A 14,965-nucleotide genomic window follows, 5' to 3' on the forward strand; every position below is an offset into this window, starting at 1 on the left:
TGCCATCAGATGATACACAAGCCAGTGTGCAATATGGAGAGCAAGGTGTTGTCTATACAACAGGCTCCCCCTCTCCACACAGCTGATGAATCCAAAAGAATGGCAGAGACTGATACTGTTTGGCACCAGTGGTATCAAGGGAGTTACCAGTCAGCATTGAACTTAACCTAGGATTGTCTAAGTGACTCCAGCTCTGGATTTTTCCTTGGGGTTTACTCCTGATGCCTTTCTCATGAGTGGGCAGAGCCACAAGGCAGTGGAGTTTTGAGATCAAGAGTTTTCCTTCCAGATGAGCTGCCAGCCACGATGAGCCCCATTTGCTGGAGTGACTGGTTTTAAGACACCAGTAACCTGCCTTTGCCTCTTCTCCTGTCAGTAGGAACAGTTCCACTGGGCTTAGCCACATGTGAAGGCCGTGAGCTGGACTTGGTGGTCAGAGGCTATCTGAGACACACACTATTGGGAGCATTTAATAGGTAATGGAAGCTCATCCCCGCTACCCGCTCGCCCCGCCCCAGCTACGACAACCAGAAGGAAAGCGCTATTGGGCTGTTGGAACAAAAATTTCAATCCTATATTATCACAGCAACCACCCAAATGCACACAATAGGAGCTGAATCAAACTTTCTTCCAAGGAGCAGAGACACAGTACAGCACAGCAGAACTAAAGGGTAAAGAGGAGAAACATCTCCTTAAAGTATTGTCATGAAATGGATACCAGCTAAGCTTCATACGTCCACAATCAGTTCTTTAGTCTTACTGATGTTGAGTGCAAGGTTGTTTCGGTGACACCACTCAATTAGTGATACATCTCACTCCTGTACACCTTCTCACCACCGTGTGAAATTCTGTCAACAATAGTTGTGCTGTTGGTAAAGTCACAGATGGAGTTTGAGCTGTGCCTCGCCACAGTCATGCATGTAGAGAGTAGAGCAGTGGACTAAGCACACATCCCTGAGGTGCTCCAGTGTTGATTGTCAGCGAGGCGGAGGTGTTATTTCCAAATCCACAGACTGTGGTCTTCCATCGAGGAAATAGAGGATCCAGTTGCATTGGGAGGTACAAAGGCCCAGGTTGTGGATCCTTTTGATCATAACTGCAGGAATCTTTGTGTTCAACACTGATTGGTAGTCAATAAACAGCATTCTGACACAAGTGTTAGTATCGTCCAGGTGATCTAAGGCCGTGTGAAGAGCCAGTGAGATCACTTCTATTGTAGACCTATTGTGTTGATAGGCAATTTGCAGTTGGTCCAGGTCCTTGCTGAGACAGGAGTTGATTCTAACCATAACCAACCTCTCAAACCACTTCATCACCACAGAAGTTAGTGCTACGGTACAATAGTCGTTAAGGTAGCTCACCCTGCTCTTCTTGGGCACTGGTATGATTATGTCCTTTTGAAGCAGATGGGAACTTCTCTCTGGAGCAATGAGAGATTGAAAAGCGTCTTTGAACACACCCACCAATTGGTTGACACAACTTTTACCTATCAGGTACTTCATCAGGGCCTGTCACCTTGCAAGGGTTCACCCTCTTGAAAGACAATCTGATGTTGGCATCTGAGACAGAGATCACATGGTCACCAGGAGCTACAAGTATCCTCATAACTAGTTTTATTCTTCCTTTCAAAGCATGCATAAAAGGTATTTAACTCATGGAGCATCACTGCCATTCACAACAATAGGCTTTGCTTTGTTAAAAGTAATGGCCAGTAAACCCTGCCAGAGTTAATGTGCATCCAATTCTGCCCCTAACCTCATTTGGAACTGTTCCTTTGCTCTTCAGAGAGCCCTGTGCAAGTTGTACCTGGTCTTGTCTTGGATCCCCAGACTTGAATACCACAGATCCAGTCCTCAGCAGATGACAAACCTCCTGGTTCATCCACACCTTTCGGTTCGGGCATATACAGTACATTCACATAGGCACACACTCATCCACGTAGGTTTTAATGAAGTCAGTAACAACTGTGGTGTGCTCATTCAGACTTGAAGATTAATCCCCAAGTTAAGTCCAGTCCACTGACTCAAAGCAGTCCTGTAAGTGCTCCAGCGCTTCCCTTGTCCACACCTTCTTGGTCCTCACTATTGTTGATGCAGTCTTCAGTCTCCGCCTGTACTCAGGGAGTAGAAGTACAGGTGATTAGACTTTCAAAAACATGGGTGTGGGATGGCACGGTAAATGCTCTTGATGCTAGTATAACGGTGGTCCAGTGTGTTGGTTTCTCTGGTTCCATAAGTGGCAGGTTGGTAATAATTATTTAGAGACTTTTTCAAGCCAGTTAAAACTCCTACGGCAGATAAAATAGATGACATTTGATCGCAATGTGTTCCAGGTAGGATGATCAGGACTGGGACAGCACCACCACATTTGTATACCACAAGGAATTGATCGTAAAGCATACTCCACCTCCTCTGCTTTTGAAAGACTCAGCCGTCCTTCTTGGTGGTGAATTGTGAAGCCAATGAGCTGTATCACTGTATCTGGAAAGGCAGAGGACATCTGAGTCTCCGTAAAACAAAAAATGCAACAGCTTTAAACCATCTTAGTTAAATCCCTGCTCTTCCAAGTATAGATCAGTCCTGCTTCTCAGAATGATGTCCAATAACTTCACTATCATTGCTGTTAAATGTGCAGGCCTGTAATTACCTGGTTTATACTTTCTAGCTTTCTTGAAGAATTATATCACATTTACTTTATTCTGTTCATCTGGCATCTCATCTGTAGCTAGGAAAAGTAAAAAAAAATCTGTCAGGGCCTTTGCAATCTCCTCCTTTAACTTTCACAGCCTCCAGGGTACATCTCATCAGGCTTTGGGAACTTAAATCGATTTTTAAGTCTCATAGGTCATCTAATTTCCCTCTTGTCTCTTTAAAGCTCAAAGTACAAAGTATGTGTACATTATACAACTTGAGATTCGTCTCCTTACAGGCAGCCACAAATCAAGAAACCCAAAAAAAACATTTAAAAAAATCCAACAAAGACCCTTGTGCTTACTGGCACAAAATGTTGCAGAGCCAACAGACACGAAGCCTGGAGCAGCTGGAACAGGCCTACAGCCTCAGCACAGCCAAGAGCAGAGCAAACCTCAGAGCAGCTAGCAGAAGTGATCCAACCTTCGCTTTTGGTCTCAACACCCTGCCTTTTCAATCCATTCAGCCTGGGGTTTACATCATCCAAACAGCGGCTTATTCCTTGCTCTAAAACCCAGGCACTGTCGCATCGATACACTCTGGGCCTGGATCCCGTCACCACGTTCTGGCCCGTACCCAACCTTTCCAAATCTGCCCAGCATTTAGATCCATCAAACATCGCTCTCAGTCTAGGTGGACGGGCTCTGAAACTCCTCCACTACGACTTTTCTCCACTCCACTCACTTTAACTCCATCTCAGACTTATACCACTTCTCCTCGAACATGCCTTGACCTAGATCTAGAATTTACCCTGAAGTTTCCAACAGTCGGTGGTCCCCACACCAGTTTTACCCCTCAACCATCAGACTCCTGAACCCGCATGGATAACTTCACTCAGCCCAATAATGAACCGATTCCACAACCTATGAACTCACTTTCAAACAACTCATGTTCTTAATATCATTTATTATTTATGTATCTAGTATTAGTTTTTCTTTTTGCACTTGCAGAATTTGTCTTTTGCACATTGATTGTCCGTCTTTGTGCGTAGTTTTTCATTGATTCTATTGCATTTCTTTGTATTTACTATGACATATACAGTACGTATCTGGATAATAAATTTACTTTGAACTTTGATTTTGTGGCATACAAAGATGGATAAATCCCTGGTGTCTTATCAAGTGTATTCATGGACATTGTAGGAAGTTCGGGAAGAACTATAACAATATTTGCTTCATCTTTAGCCAAAGATAAGGTATTCAAGAACTGGAGGCCTGATGTTGTGCCTTTATTTAAAAAGGGCACAAAGAGAAGCCAGGGAACTATGGCTAATGAGCCCAACGTCAGTGGTGGGAAAGTTATTGGAGGGGATTCTTAAGGACAGGATCTCAGAGTTCAAAAGTATAAAGAATATTTATTATCAAAGTATGTATAAATTATACAACCTTGACATTTGTCTGCTTACAGGCAGCCACTCAGCAAGAAATCCAAAAGAACCCAATTAAAAAGAGAAAGACCAACACCCAATGAACAGAGAAAAAACACGCACCATACAAACAATAGTAGCAAGCAACAGCATTCGGAACCAAATTGAGTCCATAGATCTGGATCCCCAGACATGCCCTCTTCCCATTATTACCATCAGGGAGAAGGTACAAGGCCTGAAGATACATACTCAATGTTTTAGGAACAGCTGTTCCACTCTGCCATCAGATTTCTGAATGGACAATGAACCAAGCCATGAACACTATCTCACTATTTTGCTCTCATTTTTGTATTAATCATTTATATAAGATATATTTTTAAAAATGTATTGCACTATATTATTGCTGCAAAACAAAGTTCATGATCTACGTCAGTGATAATAAACCTGATTGATGAGAAAGTAAAAGTGATAAACATGAATTATGCTGAAGAGGGATGATTTTCTTTATGATTGACCTATCTGGAAGAGAAGTTGTTGTGACTCCAGAAATAAATGATAAAAGATTCATAGGAATTGAAATAAATATAGAAAATGCTGCAAACACTCAGCATTTAAGCTAGTTGAACAAGTGTACTGGGCAGAAACGAGACATGGAGTGATGAGTCATAGGCCCTTTGGCCAATCTGTCCATGCCAACCAACATGTCTATTTGAGCTGTTCCCTTTTGCCCGTATTTGGCTCATATCCCTCTAAACATTCTTATCCATGTACCTATCAAAACGCCTTTCAAACAATGTAATTGTACCCACTTCTACAGTCTACAGTTTTCACTGGCAGCTTGTTCCGTATTCGCACCATACTCTGTGTGGAAAAAGTAGCCCTTCAAGACCCTTAAATACAGCGCCTATGAAAAGTATTCACCCCACGACTCCCCCCCCCCAGAAGTTTTCAGATTTTGCTTTACAACATTGAATCACAGTAGATTTAACTTGGCTTTTTTTTTTAAACATTGTCAACAGAAAAGACTTGAATCAAGTAAAGGCATCTGTTAGTCTTGTGAGACCATGGATCTGCACCTGGAAAGTCTTCACTCTCCAGGGCGCAGGCCTGGGCAAGGTTGTGTGGAAGACCAGCAGTTGCCATGCTGCAAGCCTCCCCTCTCCTCGACACCGATGTTGTCCAAGGGAAGAGCATTAGGACCCATACAGCTTTCACCAGTGTTGTCACAGAGCAATGTGTGATTAAGTGCCTTGCTCAAGGACACAACACGTTCCCTCGGCTGGGGCTCGAACTCACGACCTTCAGGTTGCTAGTCCAATGCCGTAACCACTTAGCCATGTGCCCACTTGAATCAAAGTGAAAACAGATTTGTTCAAATTGGTCTAAATTTATTACATTTACTAAACACAAGATAATTGATTGCATGATTACTCCCCCCCCTTCAAGACAGTATTTAGTAGATATACCTTCGGCAACAGTTACAGCCTTGAGTCTGTGTGGATATGTCCATCAGCTTTGCAGATCTGGACATCACAATTTTTCCCCATTCTTCTTTACAAAGCTGCTCCAGCTCTGTCAGATTGGATTGGGATCATCAGTGAATGGCCCTCTTCAAGTCCAGCTACAACTTCTCTATTGATTTGAGATCAGGACTCTGACTTGACTACTCCAGGACATTAACTTTGTCAGTTTTAAGCCATTCCTGTGTAGCTTTGGCTTTATGCTTGGGGTTATTGTCTTGCTGAAAAACAAATCTTCTCCCTAACTACAGTTCTCCTGCAGACTGTATCAGGTTTTCTTCCAGGATTTTCCTGTATTTTGCTGCATTCATTTTACTCTCTACATTCACAAGCTTTCCAGAGCCTGCTGTAATGAAGCATCCCCACAGTATGATGCAGCCACCACCATGTTTCATGGTAGGGATGGTGTGTTTTTGATGATGTGCAGTGTTCGGCTTATGTTAAACATAACATTTAGTTAGATGGCCAAAAAGCTCAATTTTGGTTCCATCAGATGATAGAACCTTCTTCCAACTAACTTCAGAGTCTCCCACATGCCTTCTGACCAACACGAGTTGAGACTTCATGTGAGTTGTTTTTTTCAACAGCAGCTTTCTCTTTGTCACCCTGCCATAAAGCTGCAAGCGGTGAAGCACCTGGGCAACAGTTGTTGTATGCACAGTCTCTCCCACCTCAGCCACTGAAGTTTGTAACTCCTCCAGAGTTGTCATAGATCTCTTAGTGGCCTCCCTCACCAGTCCCCTTCTTGTACTGTCACTTAGTTTGTACTGTCACTTAGATCCAGGTGTATTTTTACTGCAATCAATTGAAATACCTTGACTGCACACAGTTGATCTCCATTTCACTAATTACGTGACTTCTAAAACCAATTGGCTGCACCAGTGCTGATTTGCTTTCTCATATCAAAGGGGGTGAATACTTATGTAATCAATTATTTTGTGTTTATATTTTTAATGAATTTAGATCACTTTGTAGAGATCTGTTTTCACTTTGACATGAAAAAGTCATTTTCTGTTGATCAGTGTCAATAAAGCCAGACACTGTCACCGTGATTCAATGTTGTAAAACAATAAAACATGAAATCTTCCGGGGGATGGGGCAGTGAATTCTTTTTATTGGCACTGTATTTCCCCTCTCATCCTATATTTTTGCCTTGTAGTTTTAGACCCTTCTATACCAATATAGTGGGGGTGGGGGGAAGGAATGGAACATACTACCATCCACTAAGCCCCTCATTATTTTCTATCCCTCCATTCGGTCACCTTTTAGCCTCTTACATTCCAAGGACAAAGGTGACAGCCTATCCAGCATCTCCTTACAAATCAGGTCCTCCAGCCCTGGTAATACCCTTGATAATGCACAAATATCGGAAGCTGCAGACAGTTGTAAACTCATTCAGCTCCATCATGCGCACAACCCTCCCTGGCATCGAGGACATCTACAGAAGGCCACATCTCAAAAAGGCGGCATCCATCACTGATGACATTCACCTTCCGGAACATGCATTCTGTTCATTGCTACCACCAGGAAGGAGATACAGGAGCCTGAAGATACATACAGTACTCAACATTTTAGGAACAGCTCCTTCCCTTCTACTGTCAGATTACTGAACAAACCATGAACCCATTATTTCGTTATTTCTCTTTTGCTTTCTTGCTTTATGTATGGCACTTGTCTGCTGCCACAAAACAACACATTTCATCAAGCACACCTTCAAAAGATGATGCCTCAAGAAGACGGCATCCATCATTAAGGATCCCCATCACCCAGGACATGACCGCTTCTCATTGCTACCATCAAGGAGGAGGTACGGGAACCTGAAGACACACACTCAAAGCTTCACAAACAGCTTCGTCCCATCCACCATCAGATTTCTGAATGAACAATGAATCCATGAACACAACATCACTCTTCTTTTCCACTTCTTTTTTGCAATACGTATTTAATTTGTTTCCAATCATATTATAATTTACAGTATATTTTATTAAGTACTGCTGCCACAAAACAACAAATTTCACGATATATGCCAGTAATTCAGATTCTGATATATGTCAGTGATTAAAAAAAACAATTCTGAGCCAGCACCACCAATCAGAACATGCTATGGGAATCCCGAAATAATGGTCTAAGCAATGATTCACGATGGGAATTCACAATATAACATTACAGCACTTTAGGAAAATAATTGCGGTCATGTTGTCGGGTAATGTAATTGGTGGAAATATACATAATTCACAACCACTAACATTGATCAAGGGTTCACTTTAAGAGGCTGGTCTGACATAATATACTGTTACCACGCTTTGTCTTCAGTGGTTGAGTACAATAAATGTGTCAATACAGTTTTTCTTAAATATACAACGCCTTCTTGTTTTATTTGTGAAAACCTACACTGGTAACCCGAAGCTCTAGGATGATTCCAGAGTTATTGAACATGTCAGCCGATGCAGTCATTTTGAAATGCCAGAATTTTAGAAGCAAAATGGCATTGGTTGGTTTCTACAAGATGAGGCCCAATTCACGCTGTGAGAAATCACACCAATAATACTAAATATTTCTGTGGTAGCATCACTCAGCAACTCCACGGCTGTGGGAGTGGTGAGCCTACATCCACCTGAACATGATAAATACCAATCACTGAAAACTCACCTTTTCCAGACTTTTGGACTATCAGAGTCTGAGCGCGCCAAGTTGTTGCTCTCCTTGCCCGGCCTCGACGATGCTAAGCCATTGAAGTTATTGGGCCACATGCTGTCTCTCGTGGGAAATCACCATCCTTGTTTTATTTTTAAAGAACTCTTCATGCAGCAAATGCCTTTGCTAATGCACCCATGAAGGACTATAGGGAGCTTGCTAAAATGGTTGATAGTCTACACCCAGCCAGTGCAGTGGTGCATCATTCCTCCTCCTTACCCTACCTTGATAAGCTCAGTCAACAAGGCACCCAAGGCTGCAAAACAGATGTCGCCTGGTCTGAGTTTTTACCACATTCACTTTGGTATGAATGCTAGGAAGTGCCGACTGCCATGCAGCTTCGACAGTGCCAGCACATCGGGACATCAGAGGTCTGTGAACACCGTGGGTTCCAGCTGCTTGGGTCATCTACTGTTCATTACGGACTCCCTTTCAGGTCGACACTTCTTGTGTGACACGGATGCTCAAGTGAGTGTGCTGCCAGCATCGGCTGCTGATGAGAAGGCAAACAGCGATGAAACCTCACTGTAGGACACAAACAGAAGCAGGATGCAGACTTATGGGACACAATGGGTGATACTCTGCTTCAGTGGGCGATCTTACACGTGACTTTATCCTGACTAAAGTGGCCAGACCTCTGCTTGGTGCAGATTTCCTGTGTGCCCAAGGAGTATTTGTTGATCTTAAGAACTGCTGGCTTGTGGACATTAAGGAGTTTAGGTTGTTTCCCTGCTCAACAGTAAGTTCCCCACGATTCTGTCTAGCGCATGTACGACTGCATGTGAGCTTACTCGACTGCTGGCTGAATTCCCAGATGTCACCGAGCCCACATTCTCCACTACAGTCACAAAACATGGGGTTGAACACCAGATTTTCATGAAGGGCCCGCCAGTCCATGCCCATGCCCATAGACTGGCCCTGAAAAGTTGGCAACCGCAAAAGCTGAGTTTGCCAATATGTAAAGACTTGACATTGTACGCCAGTCGAACAGCCCCTGGGCTTCGCTCCTCCATGGTCCCTAAGTCCGATGGTGGTTGCCACCCATGTGATGATTACCGATGTGTTAACGGGGTCATCACCCCTGATCTTACCTGGTTCCACACATCCAAGTTTTTTTTGGCACATTTAGCCAGAATGTTAATTCTTTTTTTCCAGAGTTGATCTAGTTTGGGGCTACCATCAGGTGCCTGTGCACTAAGAGGACATCCCCAAAACGACCGTAGTAACCCCATTTAGCCTCTTTGACTTTCTGTGCATGCCACTGGGGCTGAAAAATGCAGCACAAACTTTCCAACAGCTAATATACTCTGTATTAAAAGGCTTAGATTTTCTTTTTGTTTACCTGCATGACATACTTGTCACCAGTGCATCCAAATCCAAACACGTATCTCATCTCTGCACACTTTTTGAGCACTTAAGTCACATGGGTTGATTATTAACCCTGTTGAACTCCAGTTTGGGTTGCCAACCATTGACTTCCTGGGCCATTGCATCTCCACAGAATGTGCGAAACCCCTCCCATCAAAAGTAGCCACTATTATGGATTTCCCACTACCCCACACTACTGAAAGAACTTCAGCAGCTTTTAGGCATTGTGAATTTCTATCACCACTTCATTCCACGAGCAGCCAAACATGTGGTTCCGCTGTATAGTGCGTTTAAGGCAATACCCCTAATCACATGCTTGACTGCTCAGTAGGCATGACCAGGGCATTTGTGATACCGAGAAAGCTCTTTCCAACATGACCCTACTGGCGCACCCACTCCCCAATGCACCCACAAGCATTACTACTGAGGCTTCAGACAACGCTCTGGGTGTTGTGCATGAACAGTTGGTAGGAGGGCCGTGGCAGCTGCTCACTTTCTTCAGGCAGTAGCTCTGCCCCCAAAACGAAGTACAGCATGTTTGACCTTGCGTTTCTCTGTGTCTATCTAGCTGTCTGCCATTTACATTTTCTTTCCGATGGTCAGCATTTCACAGCGTTCGTTGACCACAAACCCCTTATGCACGCAATGGCCAAACTATCAGACCATTGGTCTGCACAGCAGCAATGCCAACTAGCCTTCATATCAGAGTTCACAACTGATATACAACATATCATGGGGGAAAATAATGCCATGGCTCTCATGGCCAGTCACTGAGGCCATACACATAGGGGTCGACTATGCTGGCACAGTAGCCAACCAAGATACTGATACTGACCCAGAGGTTCAGGCTTACCAAACAACAATCATGGGCCTGCGGTCAGCTGACTTTAAGTTTGGGGAAGCTCGGGTTTCTCTCCTGTGCGATGTCTCAACCGGTTGCCCTCCCCACATAGTGCCCACAAACTGGAAGTGGATTGTTTCTGACTCCATACATCGCTTCTTGCATCCGGGCTGGAAGGTCTCACAGAAACTGGTTGTACTAAAGTTTGTGTGGCACAGCTTTATAAATTACATGCAGAGTGGACTGCAGCCTTTATAGATTGCGGGGGGGGGGGGGTGGAATTTACCATCATGTTTAGGTATCACTGACACCTTTCGTGGTCCCTGAGCGACAGTTGGTCCTCTTCCCTCCCTCTTATTTTTCATTTTCATTTTAAAATCTTTTTATTAACTATTATTGAAAATCAACAACAAAAAATACATTGAAATAATCAAGTCAATATATCAATATGTATAATAAGAGTCAAACTATTAACCAAGCTAAACAGTATATCAATAATAATAATAATAAAAAAAAGTTAAAGCTATTTTTTTTGGAAAAAAGAACCCCTACTAACTAAAACAAAAAAACCCAGCTAGCAAAAAAAAACGAGAAAAAAAAACAATTTGGAGCAGAAACCCGGAGCTATATGCCATACAAGCTTCCATTAAAAAAGACATCAATCCGCCAACCAAATCCATTTACCCAAGAATCAGAAGGGGACCATCTTAATTTACTCAAATCAAATGATAGTAACAGGCAAAAGAGCCCCACCTTTTCTCAAAGTCAAATTGAGGATCAAAAGTTCAACTTCTGATTTTTTTCCAAACTAAGACATAGCATCACCTGAGGGAACCATTGTATCAAAGTAGGAGCAGAGGCATCTTTCCATTTTAATAAAATAGCCCTTCTAGCCAATTATGTAACAAATGCAGTTACATGTTGGTCTGATATAGAAATACCATGAATATATTGAGGAATTATATCATACAAAACTGTCAATTTATTAGGTTGTAAATTAATTTTTAAAGCTTTAGAAATTGTTGAAAAAATAGATTTCCAAAACTGTTTCAATACAGAACAGAACCAAAATGTGTGTCAATGTAGCTATCTCAGTTTTACACTATCACGCTGACTATTAACATTAGGAAATATTTTAGACAGTCTCTTCTTTGTCAAATAATAACGATGCACAATCTTAAATTGAATTAGAGAATGACTGGCACAAATCGAAGAAGAGTTAACCAACTTCAAAATTCGCAACCAATCCTCTATTATCAAGGTCATGTTGAGCTCTCTTTCCCAATCTTGCTTAATCTTAAATAGAGGATAATTATCCTTTTGTAATTGTAAATTATAAATTTTCGCAATAAAACCTTTCACTAAAGGGTTCATTTTTAAAATTATGTCTAACAGGTCAGAATCTTGTATATATGGAAAATTACTTAAATATTCTTGTAAAAAATGTCTGACCTGAAGATATTGCAAAAAGTGTGAGTGTGAAAGAGAGTATTTAGTTAGTAATTTCTCAAAGGACATCAATCGGCCTTCTTGAAACAAATCCATAAAGGAATAAATTCCTTTATTCCTCCAAAGAGAAAGGGTAGGATCACTAAGTGAAGGTTTAAGTAAATAGTTTCGATAAATTAAACTAAGAAGGTTAAATTTTTTAAGATTAAAAAACTTACGAAACTGGTACCAAATTTAGCAGTTAGAGCTAAAAGACAAATTTTGAAAATTCGTAAGGGAGACGGTAGTTTAGCTTGTAATTATGAAGATATTAATAAAATTTTTCAAGACTATTACAGTGAACTCTATAAATCTCAGTTTCCAGCTGATCCTTCTAAAATGAATGCCTTTTTACAAAAGATTGATTTTCCTAGAATATCTGTTGAAGATCAACAAATTCTTCATACTCCTTTTACTGAAAGAGAAATTCAGAAAGCTATTTTTTCAATGCAATCTGGTAAAGCTCCTGGACTGGATGGTTTTTCTGTAGGATTTCATAAAAAAAATTGAAAATTTGCTTACTCCTTATATGTTGGAAATGCTTAAAGATTCTTTTTTGTTAGGAGAGTTACCTTCTACATTTTATGAAGCTTCTATTTCTTTAATTCTTAAGAAAGATAAAGACCCTACGGATTGTGCTTCATATAGACCTATCTCATTATTAAATGTAGATGCCAAAATTCTTTCAGAAATAATGGCTCATCGGTTGGAGAATAACACTAGCTATAATTATTTCTCAGGACCAAACAGGTTTTATAAAAGGCCGTTATTCTTTTTCTAACACTCGGAGACTGTTAAATTTTATATACTCATCCCTCTCGAAAACTCCCCAATGTGTTGTTTCTCTTGATACTGAAAAGGCATTTGATAGAGTTGAATGGAAATACTTATTTAACGTTTTATAGGAATTTAGCTTTGGTACTAATTTTAATAAGTGGATGAAATATAAGAGCCCTATTGCCACTGTGATTGGTAATAACTAGATCCCTCTTGACTTTCGCAGGGTACGAGACAAGGATTCCGTTAAGTCCTTTGTTATTTAATTTGGTGCTGGAACCTTTGGCGATTGCACTTTGTGAAGCTAAGGATATTCAAGGAATTTCCATAAATGGGACTATTCAAAAGATTTCCTTTTATGTTGATGATCTCATAGTTTATGTTTCGAATCCTGAAGAATCTATTCCCAGTTTATTTTAATTATTGAATGAATTTGGCAAGTTTTCAGGATATAAATTAAACCTGCATAAAAGGAAATTATTTCCTTCAAATTATTCTGCTTTTATATATGATGATGTTCCTTTTAAACTTACGGATTCTTTTAAGTATTTAAGTATTATCATCACTAAAAATTATGGAGACATTTATAGAGCTAATTTAGTTCCCTTAGTGGATTTTATGAAGCATTTATTTTCTAGATGGAATCCTCTTACACTTTAGTTAGTTGATCGAATTCATGCAGTTAAAATGATCTTACCAAAAATTTTATGTGTATTTCAAAATATTCCTATGTTTTTAACTAAGAAGTTTTTTGATCAGGTTGATTCTATTATTTCATCTTTTGTTTGGAATAATAAAAGACCAAGAATTGGAAAATGTCATTTACAAAAAATAAAAAAGGATGTAGGTCTTGCTTTGCCTAATTTAAGAATGTATTATTGGGCGATTAATATACGCTATGCATGTTCTTGGTTATATTGGACCGATAAAAATGAACGACCACCATGGGTTGATCTGGAATTGAAAGCTGTGAAACAATTTTACTTAAGTTCGTTATTAGGAGCTTCTCTACCTGTACAACTAGCCAAATTTTCTATTTTAAATATAAATCCTATGATTAAGTAGTCATTACTCTTCCCTCCCTCTTGCTGTTTCACGCAACTCACCATTGTGGACCATACCACCAGGTGGCCAGGGGACATCGCTCCATCGCTGAGAACGGCTGCAAACAGGGCTTGGGCTTTAATCAGCACCTGGGCTGCTTGGTTTGGCACCCCATCTGATATTTCCTCTGTCCACAGTCCCCAATTCATTTCAGGCATCTGATGTACCAGCACCTAGGTGTTAGGCTACATCACAACATAGCATATCACCTGCAGTCCAATGGCCTATGTGAGCGGTTTCACCGCTCCTTAAAGGCTGCTCTGAGGGTTTCCCTGACCGATCAGTGTAGGCATGATAGTCTCCCATGCGTCCTGCTGGGGCTCAGAACTGCTCCAAAAGAGGATCTGCAGTCTTCTGTGGCTGAGTTGGTATATGGGCAGCCATTACAAGTGTCAGGTGATTTTATTCCTGATGCCACGACCAGGCAGCCTGTCACTCTCCTCAGTAAATCCAATTCCTTTGCACCTATTCCTACCTCCCTTCATGGCACACAGCACTTTTGGGTTCCTGTATACCTATAATCTGTCTTGTTTGTTTTCGTCCACCATGACACACAGCAACATCCCCTTAGCCTCTGTTATGTTGGCCTCTTCTGTGTTTTGGAACGGGGAAAAAGACTTTTATCATATATAAGAAGGGTAAACCTGAATGTATTTCGGTAGCTCGCCCTAAACCGGTCCACCAAGATTTGGAGGATTCTGCCGTCCAGACACCTCTGCTGTTCCTCCACCCATGGAACACAGAAGCCGGGCCGGGCGTCTCATCTGAGCTCCAGACAGGTTCACAGTGTTGGTTTCAGTGAATTCTTGGGGGTGTGCTGTGTAGGGTAATGTAATTGGTGGAGCGTACAAAATTCACAGCCACCCACATCGAGTTGGGGTTTACTTAAAGATGCTGGTCTGACGTGATGACATAATGAGGCAAAGCGCTTTTACTGCGCTTCGTGTTCAGTGTTTGGTGTACAATAAATGAGTTGTTAAGGTTTTTCTTAAATATAAAACTGCGGGCAGATGCAGTTTAATGTGGATAAATGTGAGGTTATCCACTTTGGTGGCAAGAACAGGAAGGCAGATTACTATCTGAATCGTATCAAGTTAGGAAAAGGGGAAGTACAACA

At 41.3% G+C, this 14,965-nt stretch overlaps 1 protein-coding gene across 1 annotated transcript in view; it reads left to right on the forward strand.

Moving 5' to 3' along the window:
* Positions 1–7,897, forward strand: part of LOC134348741 (zinc finger CCHC domain-containing protein 3-like) — a 39,922-nt gene extending 32,025 nt beyond the window's left edge. Inside the window, exon 4 of the mRNA XM_063052544.1 lies at positions 4,098–7,897. Within this exon, the coding sequence (XP_062908614.1) occupies positions 4,098–4,160 (63 nt within the window). The 3' untranslated portion in view covers positions 4,161–7,897. The remainder of the gene's footprint in view (positions 1–4,097) is intronic.
* Positions 7,898–14,965: the final 7,068 nt, after the last annotated feature.

The sequence above is a fragment of the Mobula hypostoma genome, chromosome 6 (assembly GCF_963921235.1).
Source record: "Mobula hypostoma chromosome 6, sMobHyp1.1, whole genome shotgun sequence".
NCBI lineage: Eukaryota > Metazoa > Chordata > Chondrichthyes > Myliobatiformes > Myliobatidae > Mobula > Mobula hypostoma.